Genomic DNA, 13,324 nt, shown 5'->3' with positions numbered 1-13,324 from the left:
AGACTGACAATTTCCTGAGAACTTTGCTCTCTGTGAATTTATAATGGATTTTACTTAGGTAAATTAACTCCTCCTGTGTCTAAACTCTGCTGGGAAACTTAACGCCTACTCAATGTACCTGCCCATTACTTTTTTAAGAGACATAGTCTCACTTTGTTGTCCAGGCTGGAATGCAGTGATATGATCATAGCTCACTGCAGCCTTAAATTCCTGGACTCATGGGATTATGCAGTCCTGCTGCCTCAGCCTCCCAAATAGCTGGGACTACAGGCACATACCACGCATGTGGATAGTTAAAAAAAAAAAAATCTGTAGAGACAGTGTCTCACTTTGTTGCCCAGGATGGTCTCAAACTCCTGGCTTCAAGCAGTCTTCCCGGCTTGACCTTCCAAAATGTTGAAATTACCATCAGGAGCCACCACTCCTGGCCCCTTCATTACTTCTTAATGCCACTTCTCAAGGATTACACAATAGCTAAGTAAGATATATAGATGCAGATAGGCCTTTCGACTGCCCTTAACTAATCCTGCCCCACCCAGGTTGCTAGGCCTGCTCTCTACCTTGCACAAGACAGTGTGGATATAAGTAGAGCTGCTCTGTTCAGAAACAGTAACTGATCCCTGAGTTTTCTCGGGGCTGTGCAGGGGCCCACCTTTGTAAGTGGCTGTGGCACATGTCTTTTAGGGAAGCTGAGGATGAACACAGGATCAAGAGGTTCTCTCTTCTGCTGTTCTGGTGCTGTACTCAGAGGGAGAGATAGGGAGCCAGAGACCTTATGGTACAAAATGGGCCTGCCTTTCTACATCAATTATTATTTACCATTCATCAAGTAGCTACTGGAATGTGGCCAAACCTGCAGCAAACTGAGGAACATGTAGTCAATTGAGCCCTCTTGTATGATGACGAGTTTTGTTTTAATGGATTATAATGATAGTCGTAATTGTCGATCATACAGAGTTAACTCTGAGATAAATGGCACTCTCTGAAATGCTATTATAGCTGTATTACTCTGTTACAAAATTGCATCTTTGTAAGCAGAAAAACTGCCATGCAAATGAATAGCTTTTGAAACTAGAAATGAACATGAAAAATGTACTATGGTAATGTACAGCACATATGCATGCATTGGGACTATTTCATGCCTTGTTTCACTTCCTGTGGGCTGATCTGAGTGTACATTACTGCTGACTAGTTTGGATTGGCTCTGAATTGTACATTACGGAATGAGAAATAGATGCATGAAGCAATGCACTTCTGTAATGTAGGTGGAAATGCAGTGTTGCACTTTCGTATTGAATACAACAATCTTGACTCATCACTGCTAGGACATCCACCTAGAGTGGCCCTCCCTGTTTCATTAATGAGTTAATGTATTGTCCTTTATTCTGTGGCCTATTTCTTCTCCCAGTAACAATTGACACTTCATTGTGAGGCACCTGACTGAGGTTAAAGGCACAGTCTGTGACCTGTCAAATGAATTTCCTTCTGCCTGAATCTGAGTGTACTTTAGATGAGATGTGTCGGCCCATGATTTCACCAGGATCCTGTGCCTTAACTGATGTGACCTACCTAAACCGGTAGACACAAGTAGATAAATGTTTTCTCATAGTGAAGAAAAATGTTAAATAACATTTTCTGAGCCTTCAAATAAGTATCTTAAAATACTAATTTCAATTAATGGCATTAGAGGAATTTAGTTTATATTGGAAGATTATTTTGCAGGACATTTTAGTTGAGGAAGCAAGATTTATAAATGTATCAATTAGCTGGCTTCATAATTATTGTATACACCCTTGGAAAGATTATTACATTAATGTAGGATGCAGAAACACTTTATTTTATGAACAGCACAAATAATAATTTTATTAAAATGTTTTAAAAGGTATAAGGAATACTCAGTTAGATCAAGGTGAGGTGTGTTACTTTAGAAAGAGAAACATTATATCAATTCAGGAGAGAAATAATAAATGCTATTCTGAACTTTATTTCCCAATAGTAAAATAATTTTCATTTTTGCAATAGAAATGGACTTATTAGACCTTCCTAAATATATTAAGTTCCATTTAACAGTTAGCTTTCAATTCTACATTTGTAATAGGAAGCATAGTCATTCAGCACTGTGGAATTAAGCTCATAAACTATCAACACTCTGGCATCTTTTCATGTTGTGTCCCAAATAAATAAGACCAGATATTCTGAGCAGACCATTGGTGCATCAGAATGCCTTATTAAGTCAGATATTTAGCATCTTATTGTACAGATCCTATGATTTTACATACATTTACATGTTTAGATGAATGAAGCTGACATTATTTAATCAATGAACTATCTGATATTTTTAGAGTCAGCGAATGAGGCACAGCAACCACTCCACAGAGAACTCTCCAATTGAAAGACGAAGTCTAATGACCTCTGATGAAAATTATCACAATGAAAGGGCTCGGAAGAGTAGGAACCGCTTGTCTTCCAGTTCTCAGCATAGCCGAGATCATTACCCTCTTGTGGAAGAAGATTACCCTGACTCATACCAGGACACTTACAAACCCCATAGGAACCGAGGATCACCTGGGGGATATAGCCATGACTCCCGACATAGGCTTTGAGTCTGATGAAACAAAAAATATTCATCTGTTGACAATTTGCCATAGCAGTGCTAGGATAAACCAATCATCTTAACTTGGCTAACATAGCACAGTATTTACTGTGCTAATGGGCTGCTGTCATTTTATGCTAAGTAAGGGGCAAAAAAAATTACATTATGCCCTTGAGTCTAGATGGATATTAGATGCCCGATCATATAGATATTTTTAAGTGCAACATTTACATGATAACAGTACATTTTGTTTTCTTCATAGATTTAGACACATCAATTTGTAATTTAGGGTACTTACAAGGCACATATAAAATAATTTCCCATGCTGGAAATTCCAAATGACCAGTTCCAGTTGGAACCAATTTATAAACCAATTCCTGTTGGAATTTGGGTGAATTGACTAGAAAGTCTACTTGAGCATGTTGTAATCAATTGAAAAATCTGGGAAAAAAAAAAACTAATAAGAAAATAGAAATACCGATAGAAGCTAAATCCAGCTTTGGTATTTATTTGCTGGAAGCTAAATTTACACTTAAAGTTGGAGTGTATAAACATTTTAATATATGTTAATGTTGCCAGAATGACTTTTCAAACTTACCAAATGTATTGATAGTGCCAAAAAAAATCTCAGAAATCTTAATGCAAAAATTATATAGTCTCCTCAGATTTTAATATTTTTATTTCTTTCCTGGCACAGCTGTTGTATTCAAAGTGTTTTGCTTTTTGTTTAGTCAGTACTGTTAGCTCATTTGAGGTTGGCAAAAACAAATACAAACAAGCAAAAAACCTCAAAATATTTTCAGCAGTGAGAGAGAATAGTAAAGAGAAGCCCAAGCATAGCTGGTTATGTGAAATATAAAATGGGGTGTTGTTCTCCCTTTCATCAATCTGAGCACAACTACATACATCCAGGAATCTAAAGTCAGATAGTAAGGATGTGGTACCAATCCTCCTGAGTGTAATGCTAAGCACTTCCAGACGGGAATTCATCTATTTCACTTAATACAAACGCAGGGTCAGTATTTCCCGCCAACAAGATTGAGTATCTTTCCATTGCTTCTTTCAGTCTCTGTCTTTGGATATCTGAATGTTCTGGCCCTTCAAAATTCTTTAAATCATGCTAAGGATTTTTGTTTTATGTGGACACACTCAACTTTGATATTCAGGAGGTGTTTTTACAAAATGACTAATTGAAAAAAGTTGAAACAAATGATTTTGAAAGCTTGCACCAAAAAATAAACTCAGATTCAGAAAATATTTGTTGACTAAAATTGTAGCATTTTAATGCAGAAAATTATAAAGAATTTGGAGATTGAGCTGCCTTATTTCTAATCAACACTCCTCTTCATCTTATTAAGTCTTCACCGTTTTTCCAGTGGCTATAATTATGGAATTGGTGACCTGTGTTTTATATTATCAAGGAAGCCTTAGATTCACTATGATCCAAGAAATTATTGAAATTGACCCTTTTTACATAAATATCTTTTAAAAAATTGCTCGTTTCTAAATGTCCACAGTGCATGCATTTTCTACAACTCCAATAAGTCCAGCCATCAAAGTCCTTTTCTGCTAGCACATGTCATGAAGCCTATTTTTGAAAATGATGATAATTAATTTTATAGTATCTTCTTTTCTCCCCAAGCCTTTCAATATTTAGGCACTGAAAGCATGCACCAGTTCAGTAATCTTGACCATGGAAAGAAGTTCCATATTACTGATGAATTATATATATATCTTGAACCCCATTACAACCTCACCACATCCCCCCTGCCTTTATGTTCACTATATGTACCCCATTACGAACCTGTTTAGCTGATAATGAGGATACCTATAATTCTGTAAGTCATTTCAAATATTTGATACAATTAAAAAATATGGGCTTAGTAAATTTTAAAAGTTAACATGTGATACTGGCTTGTGAGATTCTTCTGTCATCTAGTGAAGCTTATAAAACTTTCAGTTAAGACATTTTAAAAGAGTTATATCCATTAGGCACTTTAATAAACATATAACCTGCCATTACTGAATACTTTGTTAGAACACAGAAGAGCATCTTCCAGCAAACAAAAATATATTTATTACATGTACAGCACATACTTGCATGAGAAAGAAAACATTAGGCAAAACATTTTTCTATATGCTTTACTGGTTTCTTGTTTGTGCGCATTAAAGTATTTAATTGCAAAGAGTGCACCAAGGTGTATAAATTTAGACTAGACAGCTGTTCAGCTTTTTCTGTAGTAGCATTAACAATTTGGTCATTTAACTATTTTAAGATATTTACATTTTATGGCAGGTAGCTGTAACAACATTTACATATATTTCCTAGTCATCAAGATTACCATCTTCTTTCAACTTTTTAAAAGTCACTTGTTTTTAAAGGCCTCTCAAAGCCTTGTTTTTAGTCTTCCATGTCATGCCAATAAAGAGAGGCTCATTCGATACCTGTGCACAAAACCAATCTATCATTTACCGTCAGATGTCCATACCTGTTTTGCTTTGCATTCTTATTCAAAAGCTGACAATCTTGGAAAGGGTATAATGTATATTTTATTGATGGATATATTTAAATGTTTACTTTAATTTGTCATATTCTTTCCCCTTCCTTCTGTAATAAGTTTATCTTCCTCAAAGAAGGGGATATACATCTTATTTTTTTTAAAGACTTAAGAGTTTATTGTGTAAATGATACTTAAAATCTAGATATATACTAAATGAAAAGTTTTATTTTTGGCAAGCACACCAAGCACCTTTGAAAAATACATATTCCATAAATACTTTGTTTTTAATTAACTTCATTTAAAGATAGCAAATGATTATAGGCAGGAGAAACAAGTCTTTTACTGTTTGGAGGCTGTTTTAACTTACAGTATAAGCCACATACTAGAATTCTGTAATTTCAGTCACAGACATATAATAATATGGACTCAAGTGACAATGTGGAAATGTAGTTCTGGAAAAAAAGGAATGCAATTTGTCGATCCTGATGTTAATTCTGAAGGGTATAATGTGACTCTAATATTATAACCAACAACATTATGTTGTTTAACATTTAAAGCAACACTTAGAAATGTTTATAAGTGATGATTCTCTCTTATCTTTATACAGTTCTATTGGAGAGAAGGTTGAAATTGTTCACAATTTAGACTGATGGTCTTTCCTACTAAGAGTCTTAATTTTGTGACTATATAAGTCATTGCAGTTAGTCTTTAATGAAACGAATTTTATTAATGTGAAACAAATTCTGAGACAATTATTTGTTCCCTTTAAATGATCTGCTATTTAATTGTTGTTGTTGTTGCAAAATGTATTTTTGGAATGTTAACCTCTTTTCATACCTGCATACTTGAACTTGTCTTTTGTGTGGGGGCCTTAAAATTCATAATAGGAAGTGGAGGCAGTGAAAGGAAGTAAGAAAAGGAAATTATTCTAAAAGATGGTTTGCAAATTTAAACTCTTTAAATGAACATATCACAAAATGTTGTTAAGACCCAGGATGTCCATTAAGAATGTTTCTTGGCAACCTTAATTTGCATGTTAGTATGTATTTTCTTATTTACGCAGTTTTATTTTGGTATTTGCTTTAAAAATGTAATACCATTATAGAAATTACCCTATGTACTGATATATTTACTACCTCTTCTCTAGAGAAGACAATCTGTCTTTAAACGGAAAAACACTGGTCAATAAGTAGTGATCAAAATTATCACTATTCTGGCTAACCTTGCTGCAAAACTAAATGCATAGAGTGTTAAAATATGCCTTCCCTTTAGATTTTAAACTGTTTCCAAAATGCTCTTTGACACCCTTTCATTTCTTCCACGTTAGTGAAGTTTTCTTTGAATTGGTCCACAGTTTATCATGAGGCAAGGTTAATTTAACAAGTAAGTCATCATAGGGAACAAAACAAACTGCAAGGGAATTGCCTTTGTGTGCAACTTGTTATAATATCCAGTTCTAAGTCTAAAAGAGAGTAGAAGTCCAGAGACTTTATGTTTAAAAGCAGCTGGTTTGCAAATTCACATTTTGTTGGTCCTTGACTTCTACAGAGACCCAGAGCATGACTTAGCTATTTACTGGGTAAGGATATGCATTATCTTGGACTCCCATGTAATTGGAATAAACTTCATATCAATGTTTCAAACAAATGCTGTGTACCCCTTATTCCTTTTATATTTCTGCCTTTGTCTTTTATGACAATGTTGCATGTTGTGTTTTTTTTTTAATTATATAAAACTCATCCTTGAATGACTATATGAATGAAAACTTTATAGGAAATTATGTAATAAAATCTGTTTTATTAGTTTCTCATACCTTTAAATACTGTCAATATTTAAAATAACTGTTACTAAGTTACTTCCTCAAGCTGTGTCTATGGGGCAGAACAGTCCTCTTCTTTAAAATGGTAATCATAATCAAACCAGTCAGGTCAATCCAGTTAGCTGTTAGACAGACAATAAGGATAACCTTTTTTTTTGACTCAAGCAGTCAAGTTAGTCAAAATAGTAAAATTGGCTTATATGGGCACCCAGAACTACAGCATTCAAAAATTACTTTTAAAGATTTCTTCTTTTATTAAAATGGACTTTCTTAAATAAAATACATCCTCTGATAGCAACTATCTCTTTTTACTTATAGATGATTAATTCTAAATGCTTCATGTAATTGAGGGACATTATGAGAAGACTAGAAAGTATCTCATCAGATAATCCTAAGGGCTGTAACTTCTACTTGCCATAAACAAAGTATAATTAAGAGTGAGTAGCAATTGGTTTGGGGAGTCATAGTTATGTATGAAACTTTCTTTTGTTTCTCATGATGTATGTAAAATGTTTGCAGAAGGATGGTAGAAATTGTTACTAATGAATTTAGAGTGGTTTGGGAGAATACACTGATACTTCCTCATTTGAAAATTATAAGGAGTTAAAAGGGGAACTAAGAACCAGTAGTGGCTGGCCTCTAGCTTTTCAATACTTTGTAAGTGTTCTTGGTTATGTTTTGAACACTTAAATTTCTCAACAAATGGCTATGTCTATATTTATGTAGGGGCAACTCTTGTCCTACTTGCATGCCACTTTCACACACTTTTAGCTGAAATTGGTGTGAATTCTGTATGCACAAGGGATGTATTAAAGATGTGGGATCATTAACGCTATATTGTTGCATACTATTTTTCATATGCCTTACAATATTTTCTGGGACATTATTAAAATGAAAGCATTTTATTGCCAAAATAAATCTATGTTGTTATTTATAATCTGCATTAGCAGTAGAAAAATAATGTAGCAAAAACATATTGTACAGTACAAAATTATAAAATATATATTTTGCCAATAATATAAAAATAGATTGAGGAGAAAGAAGCACATTTGTTATAGCACAAACTTATAACAAAATCCACTGTTAAATTTGGCAGTCATATTTTTTAAAAGTATGTTGATTTAGTTCTATCAGATTTACTTCATCTACCATCTTTTTAACTTGCTGCTTGATACTGTTCCAGCAATTTATTTCATAGCCTTGCAATCTGTGGATGTAATTTCTTTTGTTTTATTCCCTTCCATAAAGTTTATTAAATTTTATTTTGTGATAACACTCATACTATATTTTCTCTTCTTATTTCTTCTCTTTCAATAACAACAACAGAAAGTCACAGCAAGTGAGCTCATAGGGCTCCTCTGAATTTTGGACATGTTTGAAATTTTCGTATTTTTCACAGCCTCAAGTCAGAAAGATCAATAAAGATGTCCCAACCACAAAGAATTATATTACTTAGGGATTCTTTAATTTGTTTTGTACTGAATACTACTTTGAAACATAATTTAAAGCCATTAGCTGTGTTTTTGTAGGGATGGTGGGAGGGAATAAAAAAAAAAATGTATTAACATAAAACATACTAAAACAGAAATATGGCAAAATGATGTAAAAAGATTTTTCCTACTATTCTGAGGGCTGTTGAAATCCCAGGCTATTGCTATATCTCCATTGACAAAGTGGGATAAAAAAATGCCTTTGTCAAATAATTTTTTTTCTTTCTTTCTTTAAATTTTAATTATTTTAATAATGTGTCCCCTTTTATTTTTCCTATCTAGGTATGTGTAGCATTCTACAAGGCATGCTGGGTAAAATATACTATGCAAATGTGTACAGTGCTGCATGTTTTGTTCTCCCTCTGCTTTAGTGGCTTTAAAGAAAAAAATGTGGTGTTATTTTTGTGAATAAAAGCATTTAACAAAGAAAATGCAGAGTGCATGCATAGAGTATCCTCATTTCTATGGATTTGTTTTATGGAATTTAAATGTGTACAAAACAACTGCATTACTTTTTTTCTTTTATATAATAAATGAAGAAACACTGAAACCAGCGTTATACCTCTCCTTTATATTATTCTAGAAATATATTGAAGAAATACTGGAAATCAGTAGGTAGCCTTTTATGAAAAAAAAAAAGTCTAAACATTTATCCTAAAAATGGATTCAATCAAATGACGATTTTCTGAATACTCTGCCAGGTGCTATGAGCGATCACAAAATAAGCACTGTATCTGGAAAGAGTTTATAAGTTAAATACACACACGTGTGAAATAAAATATATTAGAATACATGTGCAAAATAGGATTGAGTATAGAAAAATATACTAGATGAAGTATTGTTCACAAGTCATTCACTCCAAAATGATTAATATTGCAGTTAATCAGACATTTCCAAAGCTATCTTGTACCTATAAGAATTCCATAGTATGTATTCGGGGTCAATTGTCTATGTTTAAAGACTTGATTGGAATTTGACTTTTCTGCCATTGCACTGTATAGGCAATTCAAAAGAAATATGGACTGTGTTGATTATTATCACTGCATTAGGATTATACAGTGATTTATTAGAGTCAAGTTATTTCACAATTATCACATTTAATTCATCTGATCACCCAGGAAAGTAGGCAGGGCATGGATTATGAGATACAAATACAAATGAAGAAACCAAAGCTTATTGAAACTTCTCTCTCAAAAGAATTTTTCTTTCTTTTTTTTTTTTTTGAGATGGAGTTTCACTCATGTTGCCCACGCTGGAGTGCATTGGTGCGATCTCGGCTTACTGCAACCTCTGCCTCCCGGGTTCAAGCGATTCTCCTGCCTCAGCCTCTTGAGTAGCTGGGATTACAGGCATGCGCCACCACACCCAGTTAATTTTGTATTTTTAGCAGAGATGGGGTTTCTTCATGTTGGTCAGGCTGGTCTGGAACTCGCGACCTCAGGTGATCCGTCCGCCTCGGCCTCCCAAAGTGCTGGGATTACAGGCGTGAGACACCACGCCCAGCCTAAATTCTTTTTTTTTCTTTTTTTTTTTTTTGAGACGGAGTCTCGCTCTGTTGCCCAGGCTGGAGTGCAGTGGCCAGATCTCAGCTCACTGCAAGCTCCGCCTCCCGGGTTTATGCCATTCTCCTGCCTCAGCCTCCCGAGTAGCTGGGACTACAGGCGCCCGCCACCTCACCCGGCTAGTTTTTTGTATTTTTTAGTAGAGAGGGGGTTTCACCGTGTTAGCCAGGATGGTCTCGATCTCCTGACCTCGTGATCCGCTCGTCTCGGCCTCCCAAAGTGCTGGGCTTACAGGCTTGAGCCACCATGCCCGGCCCTAAATTCTTAATTATATTGCATTAGTCATTTCCCTCAACTGGATATTTTAGCTTATTTTTCTCCATCATTGTGAGCCTACATAATGGATCCATCTTCATTGGTATCTTTTGCCTTCACCTCCACTGCACTCGGCTATGAGTACATATTTTTAAAGAAAAATTTTAAATGTTAAAGAAAAATTCTTGGCTGGGCACAGTGGCTCACGCCTGTAATCCCAGCACTTTGGGAGGCCGAGGTGGGCGGATCACCTGAGGTCGTGAGTTCGAGACCAGCCTGACCAACATGGAGAAACCCCGTCTCTGCTAAAAATACAAAATTAATTGGGTGTGGTGGCGCATGCCTGTAATCCCAGCTACTCGGGAGGCTGAGGCAGGAGAATCGCTTGAACCCGGGAGGCGGGGGTTGCAGTAAGCCGAGATTGCACCAATGCACTCCAGCCTGGGCAACAAGAGCGAAACTCTGTCTCAAAAAAAAAAAAAAGTACTCATATGTTACTTTTAAGCTAGGTAATCATCTGAAGCATACAAAACAATGCCTGGAATATAATAAATGTTGACTGAATGAACAGTACCTCAGTTATTGGAGAGGTATTATATAAGGCCATCTCAACTATCAAAGTATTTCAGCCAACAATTTGAAACTCATCCACCAGCCATATGCCTGAAGCTACTTCTCTTGTCATCAGCACATTTCCAGTAATAAAATGGACTCGGGAGAGAAACATCTCATTTGTACTTTCATACAACATGCAGATTAGCACAGTGGTTTGAGTATGGATCTAACCTTTGTCTGGGTTCAAAGTCTTGATCCAGCAATAACTAGCCGTGAACTTGTGGCAATCACTTAACGTCCCCATGCCTGGGTATTTCTGTAGAGTGATTTTCTTTTGATTATGGATCACATTTTCCTGTTTCCCTGCACGTCTAGTGATTTTGTATTGGATTTAGTACAATGTAAAGTTTACATTGCTGATGACTTGATCTTGTATTCCTTTAAAGAATATTATACTTAGTTTGGCAGGCAATTGTGAATTAGTTTGGCCCTTTCAAGGTCTGGTTTTAAGCTTCTTTAGAACTGGTCTTATGTAGGGCTTATTCTTAGGCCAGTTAGCTCTTCTAAGGTCTCTGGGGGTGTCCACTTGACTATATTGAGTTTATCCAACCCACAGCCTGTGGGCTGCAAGCAGCCCGGGATGGCTTTTAAAAAATTAATTAATTAATTAATTTATTTTTGTGACAGAGTCTTGTTCTGTCGCCCAGGCTGGAGTGCAGTGGTTCAATCTCAGCTCAGTGCAATCTCCACCTCCTGGGTTCAAGCGATTCTCCTGCCTCAGCATCCAGAGTAGCTGGGATTACAGGCGTGCACCAACATGCCCGGCTAATTTTTGTAATTTTAGTAGAGACGGGATTTCATCGTGTTGGCCAGGCTGGTCTCGAACTCTTGGCCTCAAGCGATCTGCCCACCTTGGCCTCCCAAAGTGCTGGGATTACAGGTGTGAGCCACCACACCTGGCCCCAGGATGGTTTTGAATGTGGCCAACACAAATTCGTAAACTTTCTTAAAACATTATGAGTATTTTTGTGATTTTATTTATTTTTTCGCTAATCAGCCATCAATAGTGTTAGCTTATGTTATGTGTGGCCCAAGACAATTCTTCTGCCAGTGTGGCCCAAGGAAGCTAAAAGATTGGACACCCCTGTCCTACATATTCAGTTCTCTTCACTCTGGCTGAAGGGAACTCGAATGATTCCTGACCCGTTGTAATCTCTGGGAATCATTTGCATTACAGTTCCCTGGTACTTATTTTTCCTCGGGAATTGTGATTGGCCAGCCTCCTGCGGGTGCATACTGTATGAGTACAAAGTGATATGCAGCCAAAGACTCAATGGCCCCTTAACAGGTTTGTAGAGCTTTTCTCTGTGTAGCTCCCTCCTTCCAGTTACTCTGCTTCACAAATTCTAGCCACCTTGATCTCTAGGAATGCTGATGTGCATCTTCAGTTCTAGGAGGTTCCCAAATTCTCATTTAGGTTCCCATTTCCTCCGTAGTTGACTGGGAATTCCTTTTAGGGATAAGGTCCAGGAAATGGTTAAGACTCCACTTGTTTCTCTTTTGCAAAGAATCACAGTCCTGTGATGCGTTTTTCAATATCTGAAATGTCGTTGCCTGTACTTTTTGCAGTTTTCTATTTGTTATTGGTAGGAGGATATATTCAAACCATCCTACTCTCTCATGCCTGAAATCAGAAGTCTCTCTAGTGACATTTTGCACTTCTCTCTAATCATAGATAAATTGGTCTTTAAACTGTCTCTCTCTCTCTCTCTCTCCTTTCTTCACTCGGAAAATAACCTGGGAGACAATTTCCTTAAGTAAGATTGTAAAACATGAAGCCCCAGCATCACAGGTTAATGTGTATATGACATCCATTTCATAAGCTGACATCTGCGTGGGAGTCTGCAAAAGTCTTAGAGATACCAAAGCATTACCTACGGCACGCAAGAATGGAAATATTAAAGAGTTAATGCAAATTGCTTGTACAAATTACATTGTTTTTCTAAACAGCATGCAGAGTATTAAGTAAATCCAGACATGATAATCTATAAATTAATATGGATTACTATGATTTTCCTTCCCTTCATGTATGGCTCCTCTAAATTTTGGCTTTTTAACCATAAAGCCCCAAAAGAAGTCAAAGAAATTACTTTTCTATATTTTGAGGTAAAATTGTGTGTAGTTAGGAGAAGTGAGATGGGAAGGTGCAGTTTATTGCTGATTTTGCTTAATTTCATGCAGCTGTTGTGGATGGGCGTGCAAAGCAGTTCAAATGGCTCCTACGTCTCCCAATTTGTCTTTCTTTTCCTTTTTACTAAGGTTAAGGAGAACAGAAAGGGACGGAGCTTTAGTGGCCACTAAAGGTTTTTAAACAGGGGAGTGACTTGATCAAAATCGTTGTTTTGGGCAATATTGACCTGAGAGTGAAGAGAGATTGGAAAGAAAAGAGCCCTGAAGTGCAAAAATGGCTTTAAGGCGACTGTCTAGGTAAGGCCACTGACTTCAGCTGAGTGTCAGAGAGTGGCAGGCTTTTCCCTAAAAGACCCAGG

The 13,324-nt window shown here is 36.2% G+C and overlaps 1 protein-coding gene across 8 annotated transcripts in view; it reads left to right on the top strand.

Moving 5' to 3' along the window:
* CACNB4 (calcium voltage-gated channel auxiliary subunit beta 4) overlaps window positions 1-7,748 on the top strand; it is a 270,003-nt gene extending 262,255 nt beyond the window's left edge. For all 8 annotated transcript variants that reach the window (XM_010372906.2, XM_010372902.2, XM_010372903.2 and 5 more), the window contains one exon: window positions 2,343-7,748. In XM_010372906.2, coding sequence (XP_010371208.1) covers window positions 2,343-2,603 — 261 coding nt within the window. In that variant the 3' untranslated portion in view covers window positions 2,604-7,748. The remainder of the gene's footprint in view (window positions 1-2,342) is intronic.
* Window positions 7,749-13,324: the final 5,576 nt, after the last annotated feature.

Source organism: Rhinopithecus roxellana, chromosome 14 (genome assembly GCF_007565055.1).
Source record: "Rhinopithecus roxellana isolate Shanxi Qingling chromosome 14, ASM756505v1, whole genome shotgun sequence".
NCBI lineage: Eukaryota > Metazoa > Chordata > Mammalia > Primates > Cercopithecidae > Rhinopithecus > Rhinopithecus roxellana.
This window is presented reverse-complemented; position numbering and strand designations above follow the sequence as displayed.